The sequence below is a fragment of the Erinaceus europaeus genome, chromosome 7 (assembly GCF_950295315.1).
Source record: "Erinaceus europaeus chromosome 7, mEriEur2.1, whole genome shotgun sequence".
NCBI lineage: Eukaryota > Metazoa > Chordata > Mammalia > Eulipotyphla > Erinaceidae > Erinaceus > Erinaceus europaeus.
In genome coordinates, this window is record NC_080168.1 from 13467664 (window position 1) to 13488228 (window position 20565).

At 57.1% G+C, this 20565-nt stretch overlaps 2 protein-coding genes across 6 annotated transcripts in view; one reads left to right on the forward strand and one right to left on the reverse strand.

Moving 5' to 3' along the window:
* Positions 1-5203: 5203 nt before the first annotated feature.
* On the forward strand, positions 5204-9535 carry SNORC (secondary ossification center associated regulator of chondrocyte maturation). Its single transcript, XM_060193394.1, has 3 exons — positions 5204-5264; positions 8938-9225; positions 9426-9535. The coding sequence occupies exons 1-3, from the start codon at positions 5204-5206 to the stop codon at positions 9533-9535; spliced, it is 459 nt and encodes a 152-aa protein (XP_060049377.1).
* A 1727-nt stretch (positions 9536-11262) lies between these two features.
* The window catches only part of NGEF (neuronal guanine nucleotide exchange factor), a 96002-nt gene continuing 86699 nt past the window's right edge, over positions 11263-20565 (reverse strand). For 4 of the 5 annotated variants that reach the window (XM_060193794.1, XM_060193795.1, XM_060193793.1 and 1 more), the window contains 8 exons: positions 19151-19280; positions 17334-17408; positions 15953-16042; positions 14977-15140; positions 14552-14707; positions 13906-13985; positions 12769-12873; positions 11263-12035 (listed from right to left, as the gene is read on the reverse strand). In XM_060193794.1, coding sequence (XP_060049777.1) covers positions 11845-12035; positions 12769-12873; positions 13906-13985; positions 14552-14707; positions 14977-15140; positions 15953-16042; positions 17334-17408; positions 19151-19280 — 991 coding nt within the window. In that variant the 3' untranslated portion in view covers positions 11263-11844. Of the gene's footprint in view, positions 12036-12768; positions 12874-12893; positions 12970-13905; positions 13986-14551; positions 14708-14976; positions 15141-15952; positions 16043-17333; positions 17409-19150; positions 19281-20565 lie in introns of those variants that run through there. The other variant, XM_060193796.1, reaches the window with a different exon arrangement.

Sequence of the window (20565 nt, forward strand, 5' to 3'; positions counted from 1 at the left end):
ACTGGATCAGAGAAAGCGGGGCTTCACTGCTTGTGAAGCTTCCCCCTGTGTGTGGGCCCCAAGCTCTGGACCTGTGTACTTGCACACTCACTGTAATGTGTGCGTCAACCAGGTGCACCACCATCCGGTCCTAGACGGTCCTTTCTTAAAGATGTCCCTCAGATGGAAGAGTTCATTTCCCTTGATAGCATATTGCTAAGCGTACACCTGACCATGTGCAAGGGCCCAGGTTCAAGCCCCCACTCCCCACCTGCGGGGGGCCTGCTTCACAAGTGGTGAGGCAGAACTGCAGGTGTCTCTGTTTTTGGTTTTCCTCCAGGGTTATCACTGGGGCTTGGGCCAGCACTATGAATCCATTGCTCCTGGTGGCCATTTTTCCCTTTTATTGTATTTTTTAAAAATATTTATTCCCTTTTGTTGCCCTTGTTGTGGTGTTATTGTAGTTCTTACTGTTGTTGTTACTGATGTCGTTGGATAGGACAGAGAGAAATGGAGAGGAGGGGAAGATGGGGAGAGACAGACACCTGCAGACCTGCTTCACCACCTGTGAAGCGACTCCCCTAACGGAGCCAGGGGCTTGAGCCGGGATCCTTCCACTGGTCCTTGTGCTTTGCACCACATGTGCTTAACCTGCTGCACCACCACCCAACTCCCACTTCTATTGTATTTTTGTTATTGGGTAGAACACAGAAACTGAGAGGAGAGGGAGATGTAAAGGGAGAGAGACCTGCAGGCTCAAAGCCAGATCCTTGCATGGGTCCTTGTGCTTTGTACTGTGGGCGCTTAACTGGGTTCACCACCACCTCTACCTTCCCATAACCCTCTTAATTTCTGTCCTATCAAGTAAATTTTTTTTAAATGGCAGAGCCAGGTGGTCGAGCACTGGGTCAGGCACAGATAGTGCAAAGAATAAGGGCTGGTGCAAGGACCCCGGTTCTCAGCCCTGGCTCCCCACCTGCAGGGAGGCTGCTTCGCAAGCAGTCAATCAGGCCTGCAAGTGTCTTGTCTTTACCCCTGTCTGTCTTCTCTCAATTTCTCTCTGTCCTATCCAACAACAATGGGGTGAAAAATGGCTGCCAAGAGCAGTGGATTCCTGGTGCAGGCACTGGACCCCAGCAATAACCATGGAGGCAAAAAACAAAAATAAAAAATGGCTGCCGAGAGGGGTGGATTTGTAGTGTGGGCTTCCAGCCCTGGTGGCAATTAAAAATGAACCAGAAAAGCCCTGCTGGTAATCCCTTACCAAGGGGCTGCTGCAGGAATCGGCAGTCGTCACCGGGCGTGCTGTGTCCTGGTCAGACTCTGCACTTGTCCTCCTTGAAGTCCAGGCATAGGTGTGGGGCCAGCAAGGGGCAGGCAGGCTGGGTGTAGAGAACGAACACCCCCTTACAAGGGGAACTGTCAGCTGAGGTTAGGGAGCACTGGAAAGAAAAGGCTATTGTTGGGGATGGGTGGTAGCACACCCAGATAAGTGCACATACTACCATGTGCAAGGACCTGGGTTCAAGCCCCTGCACCCCACCTGCTGGAGGGGGAAGCTTCAGGAGCAGTGAAGCAGGTCTGCAGGTGTCCTTGTCCACTGTTCACTCCTTCCCTCTCAATTTCTCTCCATCCTATCAAATTAAAAAAAGAAAGAAAGAAAGAAATGGCCACCAGAAATGGACTCATGCAGGCACTGAGCCCCAGTGATAAAGCTGGTGGCAGTAAAAAAAAGTTTAAGGAGGGCCAGTGAGTGCACCCAGTTAAGCACACATATTACTAAGTGCAAGGACTTACGGATCCCGGTTTGAGTCCCCACTCCTCAGCTGCAGTGGGGACACTTTATGAGCAGTGAGTGAAGCAGATCTGCAAGTACCTTTCTGTCTCCCCTTCTTAAGTTCTCTCTGTCGTATCAAATAAAAATAGATAAATAGGGAGTCTGGCAGTAGCACAGTGGGTAAAGCGCATGTGTAAGGATCCTGGTTCGAGCCCCCGGCTCCCCACCTGCAGGGGAGTCGCTTCACAGGCGGTGAAGCAGGTCTGCAGGCGTCTGTCTTTCCCCCTCTCTGTCTTCCCCTCCTCTCTCCATTTCTCTCTGTCCTATCTAACAATGACGACATCAACAACAACAATACTAACTATAACAACAATGAAATGCAACAAGGGCAACAAAAAGGGAAAATAAATATTTAAAATTTTAAATAAATAATTTAAAAAATTAGATAAATAGGGGGAAAGGTCGCCAAGAGCAGTGAGTTGGTATCCAGCACTGAATCCCAGAGACTGAAAGCAAAAATAAATAAGTTCAAAGGCAATTATCTGCAGACAGGCCTCAGCTGCTTCTGGAGAGGAGGCCCCGAGGTTTGTGAGCAGAAGTTTCCTGGCACAGTCCAAATCCAACTCAGTGCCGTAAGTCCCCCTGACACCGCTGTTAATTCACAGTGGTGGTCCTGCCACCCACACAGTCACAATGCCCAGGCCTCGTGTTCAGACATTGTGTCATGTCTCCGAGAGATAAGTCCAAGTTTGACAGCGCGGCCCCATGGATGGTGGAGCAGTGCTGCCGTTCCTCCTTGCTTTCCGCCTCTATCTAAGGATGGAGAGTCAGCTCAGTGGTGTTTTGACAAGTGTGAACTTTTTTTTTTCCAGTGGGGGTATCCCTGGACTCCATGCTGGCACCATAAATCCACTGTTTTCAGCAACCTTTTTTTTTCATAGAGACATAAATGGGGGTGGGGGGAAGTAGGTGGCACTGCTCCAGCACTCGTGAAGCTTCCCCTCTGCAGGTGAGGACCAGGGACTTGAACTCAGGTCCTTGCACATGATAACGAGTGTACTCTCCTGGGTATGCCAGTCTCTCCTCCATTCCCTGAATTTTTTATTAATACAAGTCCTGGCCTAGATGAGGGAGCAGCGCAGTGATTATGCCAAAAGACTTTCATGTCTGAGTCTCCAAGGTCCCAGGTTCAATCCCCAGCATCCCAGGAGCCAGAGCTGTGTAGTGCTCTAGTGAAAATATACCCCAGATGGACATGGATAAATAAATAGGCAAAATAAAAATGGTGTATCATACAACTGTTCAGAAAAAATGTGTGTCATACTGTTAGAAAAATGAAAATGAACTACCTCTCCTTGCAAAAATGTGGAGGTATCTCCCAGGCAGGATGCTGGAGGCACCAGACAAGACATGAATTCACAACATGGAGTCCAAGAACCACGGAGCAACTCCGGAGCAGACACAGAGCACAGGCTGGGGGCGGGGTGTGGGGTAGAGGCCGCACATGGCCTCACACTTGGCAGACCTGGGCTTCGCCACTGAGCCACTTTGGTTCTAGCAGCTGAGTATCTCCTGTGTCTATGATGATGATGATGATGATGATGATTTTCATTTTGACAAGAGCACCACTCGGGTCCAGCTATTGCTGGTGGCAAGTTCTCCCTCACATATAGGACATTCCAGCACTCCCAGGGCCAGCATTCTGTTTGTCGTCTCCATTTCATGCCAGATACAAATGAACAGAGGAGAGACACCGTAACACTGCTCCACCGTGTGGCTCCCTCAGTGGCCCCTTGTAGTGCCAGGGCTCAAACCCAGGGTCCCAGGTGTGGCAAGGTGCTAAGGTGTGTGCTCTAGCAGGCAAGCCAGCTCCTTTTTTTTTTTTTTTTTTTTTGCCTCCAGGGTTATTTGCTGGGGCTCAGTGTCTGCACCACTGAATCCACTGCTCCTGGAAGCTGGGTTTTTTTCCCCGCCTTTTGTTGCCCTTCTTGTTTTATCATTGTTGTGGTTATTATTGTTGGATAGGACAGAGAGAAATCAAGAGAGGAGGGGAAGACAGAAAGGAGGAGAAAAATATAGACACCTGCAGACCTGCTTCACCGCCTGTGAAGTCTCACCCCTACAGTTGGGGAGTTGGGGGCTTGAACCGGGATCCTTATGCTGGTCCTTGCGCTTTGCGCCATGTGCGCTTAACCCGCTGCACTACCACCCGACCCCCTTGTTTTGCTTGTTTTGTTTTGTTTTACTTTTTTGAGCAGAGACGTGCTCAGCTCTGGCTGTTGGTGCCAAGGCTGGTGTCTAGAAGTAAAATCTTTTAAGAATGCTGAAAACAAGGGCCAGGTGGTGGCATACCTGTCTGAGTGCACATGTTACAATGCGCAAGGACCCAGGTTCGAGTCCGTGGTCCCCATCTGCAGGAGGAAAGCTTCATAAGTGGTGAAGCAGTGCTGCAGGTGTCTCTCTGTCTCTCCTCTATATCCCACCCTTCCTTCTTGATTTCTGGCTGTCGCTATCCAATAAATAAAGATAATTAAAAAATTAAAATAATGGTGAAAAACAAACAAACAAAAAACAAAAACAAAAAAGCGTGGCAGTGCTGCAGTGGTTGAGCCTGGACTTGTGTGCACATGAACGTGGCCTGAATGTGGCCCTGGCACTACATGTGTTGCTCTGTCTCTTGTTGGAAGGAAAAAGGGGGCAAGGGAGAGAAGGGAAAAGGGAAGGAAGGGAGGGAGGAAAAAGGGTGAGCAAGCAGGGGGATGCCACAGCGGCAGTCCCCATGGGAGGTCCCAAGTTTCATCCCTGACATCACCAATAGCCAGGACTGAGTGGTGCTCTGGTCAAAAGACAATTCAAAGTGAGCAAAGAGGGCCCAGGCGGTGCTGCACTTGATTGAGCAGACATGTCACCATGCGCAGGGACTGGGGTTCAAGCCCCTGGTCTCCACTTGTGCTGAGCTGTCTCTCTCTCTCTCTCTCTCTCTCTCTCTCTCTCTCTACTTCCCTCGGTGTCTCTCTGCCTCTATCCTATAAATAAATAATTCTACAGTGTGCAACAAAACAAGAAGAGGCTTTTGCCCATGTCGCCTTCCCAGGTGGGCCATTTGCATGTGGAGTTCTGAGGACCTTTTCATTTCCTATGGCTCAGGAGAGAGAGAGAAAGAGAGAACCATTTCTCCTTTACCCTGGAGGGTGGGGCAGCTCTGGAGTTGAGGAAAGCTGCTGGTGGTTGCCGTGTGTGTGTGTGTGTGTGTGTGTGTGTGTGTGTGTGTGTCTGTGTGTGTGTGTGTGTGGTGTGTGTGTGTGGTGTGCACTAGCATGTGGGGCGGGCACAGTGTCCCAGGAGGACAGAGTTGGCATTGACAAGAGCCCTCCCTGGCCTTTGATGCCTCTCCCCCGCCGGGCCGTCCATCCGTCCAAGTTCAGTCCTGCCTCGGCGCTCATCAGGATGGCCCTGCGTCTGGCCTTGCTGCTCCTCTTGGGGGTGCTGGCCCCCACGGTGCTCACAGGTAAGGGGGTGTACCTCCTTCCTCCTGGCACCAGGAGGCCACCTCGGGCCAGCTCCCCAAAGTCCACTGGTGCAGAAGCCCCTCATAAAGGAGGCAGCCATGAGGGACAATGCAGAGGGCACCCCAGTCCCAGGGCTAATGGTGGGAGGTGACTTGAGGAGCAGGCTGCCTGGGGGACGTGGGGCTACTCCAGCACCCCAAAACCCATAGGCTTCCAGACCTAGGAGTCAGGAGGGGCCAGAGATGCTGGCTGGCACAGTTTCAGAGCTTTTCCCATTTGTGACGCACTGCACGTCTACTGGGGAGTCTCTAGCCTGTCTTCAGAGGGACCCCCGTACTTGTCCCTCCTCCAAAGATATTCTGGGGACTCTGGATCTGCTCAGACCAAGTGGCTGAGCCTGGGGACCAGGGACATCAGCTCTGGGACCTCAGCTCCCACTTACCCCCCAGTCCTGGGCCTGGCTGTAGGGTCCTGCTGGGAGGGGCTGGCAAGGGGTGGCGAGCTCCTCGGGAGAGTTTTGGGGTCCACTATATGTGTATGGGGTGGGATGGGGGCTCCAGGGCTGGAGAAGCATGTGGGAGAGGGACCCCCTGAGATCCTCTTCAGTTTGGGCTTTGTGTGTGTGTGTGTGGGGGGGGGGGTGTCTGCAGGTCTGAGGGCAAGTTTCCCCCAACAGTTGCTGGGGGTGCAGGGCCTTTGGACATCCCCACACTCACAGTGGCAGAGGAGCTGGGACAGAGCTTATGGCCTGGAGTCCGGCTGGGGACCCTTGTGCCTGCCCCCTTCCCCGGGCCTGTCTTGTCTGCAGTGGGAGTGGGGGGCATGATGGTGGCACCCCCAGGTCCCCTATCCTCTCCAGGGCCCTGAGTCTTCCCACACGTGATTCAAGGAAGCCCCTAGTCCCCTAGGAAATGGTACCCCAGCCAGAGGGCTCTGGGTGGGCTCAGTCTGGGAAACCTACCTTCCAAGTTGGGTGGGGCTGGGGGTGCCCCCTGCTCTGGGGAAGTGACCTAAAGAGTCCCCTGACCTCTCCGGAAGCCTGGATCTGGGACAGTTCCCGGTGTCCCAAAGACACCTCTCCTACCTGCCGGCCAAAGTTGGGGCAGTCTGTCTGTGGGGCACCTCTTCTTTTTCCTGCCACCCCTCAGCCAGCTCAGCCACCCCGGCCACCAGCCAGGCCCCTGGATTCCCTTGTCTGTGCCCAGCTGGTGGGGGGGCTAGGCCAGGACCCCTCCCAGGATCTCCCCCCACCCACTCCATGCCCTTAAGGAGCAGGTGGGGTTTGGAGTTCTGCTCTGGTCTCCAGCCCTTCTGCCAGGCTTGCCGTCCCCTGTCCCCTGCTGGGGGAGGGTGCTGCAGTGGCAGGAAGGTGTGACCTCCTGGGGCCTCCGCCACAGCTCCTGGGGTGAGGTGGGGTGGTGTGGGGGATGGCAGGCCAGGCAGGCATGAAAAGGCCCTTCATGGCCTTACAAAGGCTGTCTGTGCCGCCCGAGCCTGCGGTCAGGGAGGGCGTCAGGCAAACTTATTTACCGAGAGGCGGTAGAGGTGGGGTGGCGCCCAGCCCGAATCCCCCGGCCCCTTCCCAGGGAGGCTGTGTCCCCTGGTCCCTCGTGTCATCCATGTCTCTGTGGTTGCCCACTGCCCCTCTGCCCTTCCCCTTCATGTCTCTGGGGTCTGGGAGTGTGGCCTGGGGCCCTGAGCTTCTGCTGCTCCATCCTGAGTCTCCGCCTGCCTCAGTTTCCCTCCTCACTCCTCCAGGGAAGGGGCCTCCTGCTGGGAAGTTCGCTGCCAGGGCAGCTCCTGTCCCTAACTGCCCTGGACAGATTAGGGGACAGGTGGTGGGGGCAGATTAGGGGACACTGCCTGTGTCCTTCCTTGCTTTTCTTTTTCTCTTTCTCTCTCCTTCCCTTCTCTCTCACTCTTATTTTCTTAATTATTATTTTTTTGATAAGACAGAGAAAACTGAGAGAAAGGCAGAGAGATAACCGCAACACTGCTTTACCACTCTTGAAGCTTTCCCCTGCAGGTGGGGATGGGGGACTGAACCTGGGCCCTTGCTTATGGTGATGTGTGCGGTAAACTGTGTGTGCCAGCAACTGACCCTCCCTTCCTCTTTCCCTTCCTTCCCTTTTCTTTCTTTCTTCCTCCCTTACTCTCTGTCCCTTTCTCCCTTCCTCCTTGCTTCCTTCTTTCTTTCCTTCCTTTTCCCTCCCTCTTCTTCCCTCTCCCTCTTTACTGAGACATAGCCTCTTACGTAGCAACTTCACCGTGGGGCCAACTTTTCATTCAGGGAAGGGGCAGAGAGATAGAGATTCCCCAGCACCAGAGCTTCCCCGAGTGTCGCGGCTCCTCCCTTGTGGTGCTGGCCTCTGAACAGGGACTCAGCCATGACAAGGCATGATCCCTACCTTCTGAGCTCTCCAGCCCCATTTCAGATTACACGGCACGGAGGAGCAAACTCAGGTCCTTGGTTGTGCATGACACTCACTGAGTGGCCTCAGGCTCCAGTTTTGAGAGAGAAAGGGAGAGTGAGGGGGACAGGATAAACCCCACAGCATGGTGCCATCCATGTGGTTCCCTGGGGTGCCAGGGTCCCAACCCAGGGCCTCACTCACAGCAAGGCGTGTGCTCTACCAGCTGCCAGTGAGCCAGGGTCGGCTCTAGAACAATCCGTCTGCAAGCCCCTGAGTTACAGAGGTGGAGGGAAAGTGGGGCTGCATAGCAGAGACGAGAGGGCCCTGGGTCTGGAAGGGAGGGACCAGGCCAGCAGGGTGAAGCTGGGCCCTGAGGGGCAGAGTCCTGGGTGTGACCTGGGAAGCCACCAGAGGCCACTGGCTTCCAGCTTGGGTCTGCTAGCTGCTGCCACCCGGGTGGGCTGGATTGGGCCCCAGGAACGTCTGGTGGCCTTGCTGGCTGGAGGTCCTGGGTGGGGGCGGGATAGAGAGGAGCTGGGCACCTGGGTGTGGTTAGCACATTTCTTCAGGAACTTAGGTGACCTCAGGCCTCCCCTTTGCCCAGCTCCCCCCAAACCAGGAGTCAGGACAAGCCTGGGGCTCTGGGGCACTGCATCAGCTGTGAGGCTCTTGTCACTTGATGGCTGATTTTCCCTGCTTCTCCTGGCTGGTGAGGGTCTCGGCCCCCCAGGCCCCAGCATTACAGTGCTGGGACCCCTCAACAGGGAACTTCCCTGAAACAGGGAGCAATGTGCCTTCCTCCTGGGATAGCTGGCTTGCTTTTTTAAAAAAATGAACTTATTTATTATTGGATAGAGACAGAAATTGAGAGGAGTGGGGGAGATAGAGAGGGAGAATGGCAGAGAGACACCTGCAGTCCTGTTCACTTGTGAATCTTTCCCCCTACAGGAAGGGACCAGGGACTTGAACCTGGGTCCTTGTGCATTGTAATGTGAGCACTTAACCAGATGTGCCACCACCTGGCCCCCTCTCTTTTCTTTTCTTTTCTCTCTCTTTCTTTCTTGCCTCTTTCTTTCTACTATCTTTATCTTATTTTAAATTAGTATTTACTTGACAAGACAGAAAATTTGAGAGGGAAGAGGAAGATAGGGAGAAAGACAGAGACACCTGCAGCCCTGCCTCATGGCATGCGGAGTTTTGCCCCTGCAGGTGGCGGAAGGAGGGTGGGGCCAGGGAGAGGGGCGACCGCGCAGTCCAGTCGGGAGGCAGCTCTGGGTTCCCACAGCTTCCCTGAGCTGCCCCTCGGGGAGGGGAGGGCAGGGCAGGGGTCTCCGCGGGGTCCCCACCGCCTGCCTTGGCCTTGCAGCCGAGGGCCCGCAGGAGCCGGTGCCCACGCTGTGGAGGGAGCCCGCCGAGCTGCCCTCCGGGGAGGGGCCCGTGGACAGCGGCAGCCCCGCCGCCCCGCCCACCGCCACCGGCGCCCCCGCGCCCACCCAGTCCGGCCCGGAGGACAGCACGGCGCGGGAGCACCTCGATCAGGGCGCCGGTAGGCGGGGCCCCGCTGGGGGCGGAGACTGGGGGAGGGTTGCGGGGTGGGCGGGGCCTGGGGTAGGGGATGCGTGAGTGGGAGGAGCCAGCGGGGGGGTGTAGGGGGGGAGTGGGAAAGGGGGTGCAGGACAGGGCGGGCACTGGGGGGAGGGGCGCAGGGTCCCCGTCATCCCCCCAGCTGACGCCCCGCCCCCGCAGGCTCCCTGGGCCCTGGCGCGGTGGCCGCCATCGTCATCGCCGCCCTGCTGGCCACGTGCGTGGTACTGGCGCTCGTGGTCGTGGCGCTGAGGAAGTTCTCCGCCTCCTGAAGCCAATAAAGCCTGCGGCCGTCGGCGACGCTGCACCCGGGCGCCAGTCTCCTGTGTGCGCGAGGAGGAGGGGTGGGGGGTGCCGGGGGAGCGCGTGTGCAAGTGTGGTCGGGAATGCCAGTGTGTGCAAGTGTGGTCGGGAATGCCAGTGTGTGCAAGTGTGGTCGGGAATGCCAGTGTGTGCAAGTGTGGTCGGGAATGCCAGTGTGTGCAAGTGTGGTCGGGAATGCCAGTGTGCGCGCGTGTGCAAGTGTGGTCGGGAATGCCAGTGTGCGCGCGTGTGCTAGCGTGGTCGGGAATGCCAGTGTGCGCGCGCGTGCAAGTGGACTTCCAGGTGCGCGCATGTGCAGTGGGGTCCCGGGGGTGAGGGGTCTGCTGTTGCCCCAGCGTGACCGGGCTCCCAGGTCCCCAACCCCCCAAAGCGGCTGCACCAGGTGGGCTCCGGAGGCCAAAGAAGTTTGCAGGCGCCCCCTGGCGGCCGGCGTGAAGATGGGCCGGCTGGGATGGGCGGGTGGATGGGGTCGCGGGGCTCCAAAGGAGGCCGGATTGTGAGGGGTCTTCTGACTCCTGCAGCCAGGCCCCAACTGCAGGCTGCCAGCTCCAGGAGCCCCGGGGCGGGGAGAGGACTGAATTCAGGCACAGAACACCTCCCGCTGCACACAGGGGCCCCTTCCGCTGTCATTCCTACTCCAGATGGTTTTCTTGGGAGTTGGGTGAAGTGGTGAGAGCCTTAGTGGAGGGGTGGGGACCCAGTCAGGCCTCTCTTCCCTATCCCTTGGCTCTGGCCTCCTCCCCAGGAAACTGAACTTGTGAGCCCTGGAGAAGGCAACCGCAACGGAGCTGGAGGAAGCCACCTCACATTTGCCCTCTGGGGTGACTCCAGGAGGCCTGCACCCCCAAGGTGGATCAGTGGTAGCGGGTCTGAGAGATGCTGCTGCCCACCTGTGCCTCCACCCCACGTCTTTATAATCAGTATTTTGGTTTCTGGTCCCTGGTTTTCCTGGGTCCTTGCATCACACCTGCCAGACACCTGTACCCCTGACTATGCCTGTGTCACACCTGTGCCGCATCTGTACTACCCACACCTGCATTTCTGACACCTGCACTCTCGGCCACACCTGTGGCACACCTGCGCTCCTGACCTGGGGCCCCTCTCTCCGACTCAAGCTGTATCCTCCCCCATCTCAGAGGCCTGGGGCCCTGGGCCTCCTAGTGCCTTCCGTGACCTGCAGGGATATGCTGCAGTACTCTGCTCACACTCCTGGTTCCTCCCAGTGGAGGAGCTGCCAGGCCTGGGGGCAGTGTCCTGGTCCTCAAAGTGGAGTGCTCCAGGCAAGGCAGGGTCAGCTCCCTGGGCACAGAACTGGGGTGCTGGCCAGCACTCAGGGTGGTGAGCGGTGGCTGCAGGCCTGAGGAGTCCCATCCTGGGTGGGGCCACTCCCCTGACACCCCAGACCCTCATGCTCACCCAGACCTACATTCACTTCCGCCACAGAAAGGGGTCCCCAACTGCCTCCCCCAAAGCCACTTCTGTTCCTTTCACAGCAGAAACTACAATCCCCTTCCACCCAGAGCCTCCACTCCACTCTCTCTAGAAGCTTCCTCCTCAAGGTCCTGTCCCTTCTGGACATCCCTTCTCCACTGAGCTCGAAGGGGACTCCTCTCTCCCTGCCAGCAACCGGACATCTGGTTCCTGTGTGCACAATAAAGAGCAGACAGCCACCTCCTTCGTTTTATACATGATGCTTCTTTTAATGCAGCCAAAAAAATGCAATTTGCTTTGCTCAGAACCGTAACTGAACACAGGATGTGGTGACCAACTCATTCCTGACAATGTCTGAGCTCCTGAGGGGGCTGGGGAAGGGGGTTTGAGGGGAGGGTGGACTCTGGGCCCAGCTCTGGGAGCCTTGCCATGAGGAAGTCCAAGGCTCGGGGGCTGGGGAGGGCAGTGGACAGAGGTGGCAGGTCTCTTGGTCCCAAGAACTGGGGGAGGGTGTGGAGGGGAGCTCTTGAGGTGCTTCCAGGGCAGAGGACACGTGCAGGGGCCACTGTCACCAGGCTCCCTGGGCCCTGCTGGCCCCCTGCTGGCCCCTCTGAGAGATGGGGTTGGTGGGTGCAACACTGTTTAGAGTGGACACGGGCAGAGAAGATCCCAGGGCACTCTTCTCTTGTGGGTGAGGGACCAAGACACATGAGCACTGACCACACAGCAGGGTCACCACAGCTGCCCCAAGCCCCCCATGGCCCATTCGTCCATCGGGGTGCACCAGCCACCCCCAAGTCCCTGTGCCACTGGGCGTCTCTGGCTGTCACTGGCGGGTGCGGCTGCCCAGCTTCCTTCGGTCCTTGTTCTGACTGCGTTGTGGGTCTTCCATCTTGTGGACTCGGAAACACTCCTTGAGGTTCTGGGACCGGATCTTGGGGTTCAGGATCTCCTCCGTCATGGAGCTGGGGAACCAGCCTCTCTCCTGGTCGTGCAGTCGCTCTCCAAAGATCCAGCCTGGCAGAGATGGGAACAGGGATGGGACAGGACAGAGGGGCCGGACGGAGCAGATGGGGGAGGGTCAGCAGCTGGGGGCCTCCTGGCCAGTTGGGCCACCCTTGAATGGGAGGGGGCACCTGCTCTGAAGACCCAGCTGTGACATCCAGGTTGGATCTGCCCCTCCAAGGAACCCTAAGGGACATCCCCCAGAATGAGAGGCAGAGGGGGTGGAAGCTGGTAACCCCTTCCCTGTGTCTCAGCCTCCTGAGCGGTGGGGAGAGCTGAGGGTGGTAATGGGGACTGGCTGCCACCAGCGGAACACAGGAGCCTGGGGTCCTGGGGTGCCCTCTGCCAGCTACACTGGGAGGGGCCTGGCTGCTTCCTCTGCATGGAGGAGCTGGGGGCAGATCAGGGAGCCCCTGGACCTTTAAACCCGGAGGTCATCAGGCAGCAGTGAGGAGCATGCAGGGGGGAGGTGTTCTGTGCAGTTAAGGGTTTTTAATTGGGGGGTCCTGGGCTTTGGGGAAGACCTCATGTTGACTTATGCCCTGGGGGGGCCTGTCTGCTGGTCACAGTCTCCCCTGAATTTTCGCTTGCTGTAGGGATGGGGTGCGGGGTGAGGGCTAGGCTGAGGGTGACAGGCACTTGAGCCAGGCTGGGGGAGACAGGTCCTCACAGCATAGAGAACAAGCAGGGACCCCCCCCCCCACCGTTGGTCACCCTGTGTCCTGTTCCCAGGACCCCAGCTCACCATCTTCCGTCTTCTCCAGAATGTTTAGGACGTCGGCCAGCTCCAGCGTCAGCTCATCCGGCTGCTGGCCCACGTAGGGGTGCACACACTGCACCTGAGGACAGTCTGAGGCGTGTGCGTGTGTGTCACAGTGCTTACGTCCCTGTGTCTCAGAATCTGCCCTTCCCAAATCTCAGAGCAACACTGACCCTGAGGAGAGGTCTGGAGCCGGGGTGAGGGTACATGGGCTGGGGGGGATCCCTGTTCAGATGGAGGAGCCCCCACCCAAGACACGGCCGAGGGGGCAGTTAGGGGTGGCTGCGACGAGGCCCCTGTCCCCTGGTGTGTTACTCAGTCCCCAGGCTCCCTATACCGCAAAGGGCTCAGGCATGAGCCTCCTGCACCCCCATCCTCTGTGGACCCCTGTCACTCAGGACCCAGTGGCTTCTCAGTCCTGGGAAGCCAGGGAAGGTTCTGGGTTCAAGGGTGCACCCCGCACTAAGCCCCACCCCCTCACTACTTGCCTTCACTGGCTCTTCACCTGCCCCACCTGTCCCTCACACCTGTCTCTCTTTCTAAAAATTGTTATGGCCTCCAGTTATCGCTGGGGCTTGGCCCTGGCACTCTGAATCTACAGCTCCTGGTGGCCATTTTTTCCTTTTTCTTCCTATTTTTTTATTTGACAGGACAGAGAAAAATTGAGAGGGTAGGGGGAGACAGACAGAGGGACACCTGCAAACTTGCTTCACCTCTTGTGAAGCGCCCCCTGCAGGGGGGATGGGAGCTCACGCCCAGGTCCTTGCATATGGTAATAAGTGTGCTTACTACACGCACTACCACTACCCTCTTTTTTTAGAAGTATTTTCCTGTATTCCTTTATATCTTCTCTCTCTCTCTGTAATTTATTTATTGGGTGGAGGCAGAGAAATTGAGAAGGAATGGGAGACAGAGGGAGAGAGAGACACCTGCAACTCTGCTTCACTGCTCATGAAGCTGCTCCCTGCTGGAGACCGGGGCTTGAACCCAGGTCTTTATGTATGGTAGGTAACATGTGCACTCTACTGGGTGTGTCACTGCCTAGCCCCCTCACCAGCTCTCACCTGTCCCGTGGCTGTCCCTGACTCACTCTCTCCACCCTCCACCCACCACCCCTCTTACCCAGCAGCCGGGACGTGAAGGAAACGAACTTGGTCCTCCGGTTGGGGGCCAGTGAGGTCATCCAGCGTTTCATCTCACTCCTGGGACAGGGATGAGAACAGATGTGCAGGTGCCCGGGGCTGGCTGCTCAGCCCTGAGTCTTGTCCCAGGGGACAGTGGGGTGTGGAGGTAGTGCTAGGACCCGGCCCCGGGGCAAGCCATAGAGGAGCAGTGATGGCCCTGAAGCCCCCTTCTCAGACGTGGAGGCGGGAAGGGCAGATTCCACCCCTGCCCAGGGTGGGGACGGGGACACTGAGGCTGGGAGCCGCATGATGGGGGAGCTTGGCAGCAGCTCTAGAGAAATTTGGGGGGGGGGATGTTCAGAGCCTGAGAGGGACACACATGTACACAGACCCCTGCACAAAGTACACGTGTAATGCACCACACATACAGACGTGCAATGCATACATGTACACACACAATAAGCCTGTGCAGATACACGATATGACGCCCACATGTTCAGACACACATGCAGACATGCGCGATGAACGTGTGAATGCCTGCGCAGGTCACACACCCCTCCCGCGACATCTGGGGTGAGGATGGGGACAGGTTCGCTGGGTGCAGGGATGCAGGGCTGCAGGGAGGCGGGGGCCGGGGCGCTCACTGGGAGGATGCCTTCAGCATGTAGGTGGCCTCCCTGTCGTCCGAGTTCTCCAGCAGCCGCAGGATGAAGACATTGGCCAGTGTCTGGCCCTGGTCCTCCAGCTCTTCCACCCGCAGCAGGCCTCGGGGGGCTGAGTCGAACACCTGGAACTTGTCCCTGGAAGTGGGGGCAAGGATTGTGTTGGTCCCTGGGGGAGGGGAGACTCCATATCTCACTGCCTGGCCAGGCCACTCCCCCTGCAGGAAGCCTCCCAGGCTGTGGCCACAGCTCTGGCAATGTCCAGAAAACTTGAGGCTCGGGCTCTCTCTCAGCCAATGCATCTGAGAAAGGGTGACACACCACAGACCTCTCAGTGCCCAGGCCGCAGTTGGCCCCGCTCAGGCTCGGCCTCCAGGCGGAGCCCCCCACCCTGTCCGGCTACTCACCCTGGGATCTGGCGGCAGATGACCAGCAGGTCGTTAAAGAGGAAGAGGTAAATCTCGTGGAACAGCTTCTTGGTGCGCAGCGTGCGGGAGGTCTTGGGCCCTGACATCTGCTGCAGCGGCCCCTGCTTCAGCAGCCAGCGCGAGTGTGAGATGATTGGCACAGACTGGGCAGGTGGGAGGGGCTGTGTCAGGTGGGGTCTCCTGGCCCCAGCCCTGTCCTGGGGGGGGGGGATGCCCATGAAAGCAACTTGCATGTGATGTGTGTATACAAGTGTGTGTGTATGTGAGAGAGAGGGGAGGGGGAAAGAGAGAGAGAGGGAGAGAGACAAAGAGAGAGGGAGGGAAGGAGTGGGGGGCAGCTGCTTGTTCCAATTCTGGGCGGAGGGGACACCCCTGACTGAGGCCACAGAATGCAGATGTGAGCACCTCGAGACAGTGGCTGAAGATAGCCCACTCGGAGTCCCTCTCAATGTCCTTGGAACCCACTTTAAAAGTAAAAGACATATTAAAAATTAAAAATGGGGGTGGGTGGTGGTGCATACAGTGTGTAAGGACCAGGTTCAAACCCCAGTCACCATTTGCAGGTATCTGTCACTATCCCTCTTTATCTTCCCCTTTCCCTCTCGATTTCTGTCTCTATCCAGTAAGGAAATAAATTAGTTTCAAAAAGAAATAGGAGCAGGTATGGGTGGGGTGCACCAAAGCTTCCTCCAGCCATGGTGGGGTGGGGCCGGGCTTGAACCTGGGTTGTGTGCATGGCAAGGCAAGTGCACTACCCACCCCAGGTGAGCTATTTTGCAGCCTTCCCCCACCCTTTTATTTTTTTGAGGAGAGAGAAGGAGAGGAAGACAGAGGGGAGTGACACCACAGCACCACATCACCATTCACGGAGCTTCTCCAGTGCTGTCTACGTTGTTCCCATGTGGCACCGGGGCTTGAACCCAGGGCTTCATGCATAGAAAGGCTCCAGGCTCACCTTGATCTTGAACTCCATCTTCTTCTGGATGCTGATCATCTGCTCCGTGCGGCTCATCTTGCGGACGCCCTCGTTACATGCCTTTACCACCTGGACAGGAAAGGAGAGGCGTCCATCAGGCCACTGTCCCAATGCCTTCTCAGCTCCCCTCACTCACCACGGGGGGGGGGGGCAGGCTTGGCCTCTGAGCCAGGAGAGAGGGACTCAGCCCGGGGACACAGCCCAGCGAATCCTCAGCCAGCAGACTGGAAGGCGCACTGATCCCTTTTACAAGAGACAGAGAGACGGACAGAGAGCAGGACACCACTCTGCAGAGCGAGTTGTCTCCCGGGGCCTAACATAAATCATGTTTCTTTCTTTGTTTTGTTTTTCTTTTCCTCCAGGGTGATTGCTGGGCTCGGTGCCTGCACCATGAATCCACCGCTCCTGGAGGCCATTTTCCCCCCTTTTTGTTGCCCTAGTTGTTGCAGCCTCGTTGCGGTTATTATTGCCATTGTTGACGTTGCTTTTTGTTGTTGGATAGGACAGAGAGAAATGGAGAGAGGAGGGGAAGACAGAGAGAGGGGAGAGAAAGATAGACACCTGCAGACCTGCTTCACCGCCCGTGAAGCGACTCCCCTGCAGGTGGGGAGCCGGGGGCTCGAACCGGGATCCTTACGCCGGTCCCTGCGCTTTGCGCCACGTGCGCTTAACCCACTGCGCCACCGCCCTACTCCCAATCATGTTTCTAAGTCAGAACAGCCGACTTTGCTTCTGGACAAAGAGCATGGAAGTGGCTGGCAGGAGTGCAGGGGGAGGGCTGGGCCAACGGGAGGCGCTGTCTGCCTGTAAGGGACCAGCCGGCTTCTGACACCCAATTGGACTAGGACCCAATTGGTCTCCAGGGACCCCAGAATTGCCACATGTCAGTCAGCTGATGAAAGAGACCAGGTGGGGTGGAGGCTGCAGCAGAGCAGCTACCCCCCAGTCCCCAGCACAGTCACAGCAGGTTTGGGGGTGGGGGTGGGGGGTGGAGGGAGGGCATAGGGCTCAGGGCTGGAGCCATATCCGACTTCTGTTCCAGACCTGGTGGCTTTCCTGGAAGTCAGCCTGGAAAGGCGGGTTGGACAGGGGAGGGATGAGGGGGTGGGGTGGTGGACAGGGAGGGGTGAGAGGACGGGGTGGGTAGGGAGGGCTGAGGGGGGCAGGAGTGGATGGGGAGGGGTCAGGAAGGCAGGGATGGATGGAGAGGGATAGGGGGGCGGGTGAATGAGGAGGAATGAGGGGGTAGGGGGACTTGGATGGGGAGGGAAGAGAGGATGCGGTGGGTGGGGAAGGATGGGACAGGGAGGAATGGGGGACGGGGTGGACGAGGCCAGCTCAGAAGGAAGAAACGACTCACCATTTCCAGCTCTTTGTGGGCATCCAAGGCTGTGCACTCACGCTCCGACCGCTCCTCCACCCTTTTCAGAATGTTCTGGAAAAGGGGATGTCTATTCATGTCTCCCTCCCCAGGCCTCCTCAGAGGCAGCCCTGTGACACACCATGAAAAGAGAGCAGGTGGCAGAGGAAGCAGGGAACCCTAAAACCTGGGGCTGACCAGAAAACCACAGCCTCCAGTCCAAGCCGGAGTCCCCAGTCTCCTTACAAGCCAGATCAGGAGAAAGAGGGGACCACAGGCTGGAGAGGTAGCAGGGCCATGGTGAGGGCCCAGTCATGCCCAGGATTAGCCCTGCGCCCAAGGGGTGCCCTGCGCTCACCAGGGATGCCAGTGGTCCCCTTCCCTCGCAGGGATTGTCACTGGAGACCAAGTCACAGGGAGTCGGAGGCCTTGCTAACTTGATCTGACAGGTTAGTAGAGAAACTGAATGGTCAGAGAAATTAGCTGGGACCCCCCCCTTTTATTTTTGTTTTTAGGGTTATATTGCTGGGGCTCAGTGCCTGCACTACGAATCCGATGCTCCTGGAGACCATTTTTTCCCCCATTTTTTGTTGCCCTTGTTGTTATTGCTGTTGTTGGATAGGACAGAAATTGAGAGAGGAGGGGAAGACAGAGAGGAGGAGAGAAAGACACCTGCAGACCTGCTTCACCGCCTGTGAAGCAACCGTCCTCCAGATGGGGACCTGGGGGCTTGAACTGGGATCCTTGCACTTCATGCCATGTGCACTTAACCCGATGCACGACTGCCCGGCCCCTGGAAACCCCTCTGTGCAGGGCATCTGAGGGAGCCAACAGTCAGAGCTCTGCGGGGTGAGTTCAGGGAAGAGGTTGCACCCCAATCGTGCTGACTCTGAAGGAGCAGGAATTGAGCACCTTTACTGGCCATCAGGGATGCGTGGGCAACAGCTGGTGCGGGAGCCTGAACCCTGGTCCAGAAGAGCAAGTCAGGTGGAGAGAGAAAAGTCCAGTCCCTGCTTGGTGGCCTGGAGGAACAGTTCATGAATGACTGGCCTGTGCTGTAGAGTTCCTGAGTCACCAATACACTGCTGCCACCTCCTTCCACACCGTCTCTGGGCCTGTCTGCTCAGAGCACCACCACGGCCCCTCTACCCCGCTGCCTCTCGCCTGAGCCAGGACAGACCACACCTGCCAGCGAGTGTGTGTGGGGGGGTGTCTCTGGCAAGTGGCACCCCCTTTTCAGCCTCCCTCTGCTGCTCCTGGCTGGGTGGGGTGTCCCAGACCTTCGTGTCTCGTTCCTGGGGGGCCTCCTGTGTCAAATGCCACCCAGGTGCCCAGACTCCTGCCCCAGGGCACGCAGTCCCCTGTGAGTGAAGCCTCAGGCTAAATGTCCCTCCTGTGAGGATTCCTCCTTACCCCCTCGGGCAGTGTCCCCACCATGTTCCATGTCCCCATGTCCCTTGTCGCCCAGACACCACTTTTTAGCTGTGTCTATTGTTGCCTGCTCCCCGAAGGGGCAGAGGTTGAGCCCCTCACTACCTGGCACACTGTGGGACCTAAATTAAAATTGGGGGGGGGACAAAGTTGTTTCTAGAAAGCTCGTAAATCTGGAAAAAACAAAGGGAAGGGCTGGAGGGGGGCTCGGGAGCCCAGGCCAGGGGTGGGAAGGCGTGGCTTCGTGCGAGTGGGCAGCCCCAGGGAAGGGCAGTGTACACACTGCGTATAGGCGTGGCCTGTGGGTAAGGGGCGGGGTCACGTAAAGGGAGGGCGGGGTACGTGGACGAAGTGGGCGTGCCCAGACGCGGGTGGGCGGAGCTTACCTGCACCAGCAGCTTGAGGCGCGTGATCCTCTGGAAAGGCAGGATGAGGAAGGAGGAGAGGGGCAGCCCCCTGCACTTGGGGTCCAGCTCCAGCTGCGCGATCAGCTCCCGGAAGGCTGCCTTCTCCTGGCTGGGGACAGACTCAGAGTGGGACACGGACCCCACAGGGGGTCATAGAACCACCGCGGGCCTCTGGCTCCCAGAAGGGGTGGCCTGCTGGCCGTTACTCCCCATAATAGCGGTAGTGGGAGGACAGGGGCTCCTTGGGACGCCAGGAGGATGACTCAGATTAGTGAGGGAGCCAACCAGCCAGCTGGAAACAACAAGGTGACCCGCGGTGACAAGAGCTGACACCTGCCAAGGGCCTGGGCCAGCCCTGCAGGGAGGGCGCACAAGTGCTTGTGGACAGCCGGGCTAGTGCGGCTTTGTATCTCTTTTAGAGAGAATGGGCTCAGGACTCTGCACACATCTATCCCACTGGGATGATTCTACAGTTTATTTTTTCTTTCGCAGAAAGCGTGGAAAGGATAGACAGAGGAAGGTTTTACAGCATCCCACTATCATTTGTGGAGCTTCCCCCGCTGCTGTTCATGGTGCTCTCTCATGTGGTGTCAGGGTCTCAGCATAATCGTTATGCAAATAACTTTCCAGCCTGAAGCTCTGACATGACAGGTTTAATTCCTGGCACCACAAGCCAGAGCCGAGCAGTATTCTGCTTTTTTTTTTTTTTAAAGACATCTAAAAAATAAATCAATCTTTTAAAACAGAAGTGTGGTTAAGGGCGGGGTGGTGGTACACCTGGTTGAGAGGACATGTAATACAGTACCTGGGTTCAAGCCCCCACTCTCCACCAGCAAGGGGGAAGCTTCACAAGTGGTGAAGCAGTGCTGCAGATGTCTTCCTCTCCTTTCCCTCTTAATTTATCTCTTTCTATCCAAAATGAGCAAATAAAAAGTTAAAAACTTTTAAGAAGTGTCATGAAGTGTTCCTACTCAGACTCCAGGAGATGGCTAATGCAGTAAAGCACACATCTTTCATGTGTGAGGCCCTGGGTTCGAGTTGTGTAATACGAGAGCACCACGGACAGTGCTTGGAGGGGTGGCAATTAATGAGTGGTGGAGCAGTGCTGTGGTGTCTCTCCTATCTCTTTCTCTCAAATAAAAAGGACCAAGGACATCCAGTGGCGGTGGCAGACATATTCAAGCCGCAGCCCCCCACACACTAAGAAAATATTACATACAGCTCAAAAGAAAGACCTTGGCGCTTTGAACCCACTGACCCCAGAAGAGAAAAAAAATCATGGGGGTGGGGAGCTGGGCAGTAGCACATCGGGTTAAGTGCACGTGGCACAAAGCACAAGAACCGGCGTAAGGATCCTGGTTCAAGGCCCCAGCTCCCCATCTGCAGGGGAGTCG

Excerpts from the sequence above, each read along its gene's own strand:
- SNORC (XM_060193394.1), top strand. The coding sequence starts at position 5,204 with ATGGCCCTGCGTCTGGCCTTGCTGCTCCTCTTGGGGGTGCTGGCCCCC. Across the intron at positions 5,265-8,937 it reads GGCCCCCACGGTGCTCACAG|TCGGGAGGCAGCTCTGGGTT; the intron begins GTAAGGGGGTGT and ends CGCGCAGTCCAG. Across the intron at positions 9,226-9,425 it reads GCACCTCGATCAGGGCGCCG|GCTCCCTGGGCCCTGGCGCG; the intron begins GTAGGCGGGGCC and ends CCGCCCCCGCAG.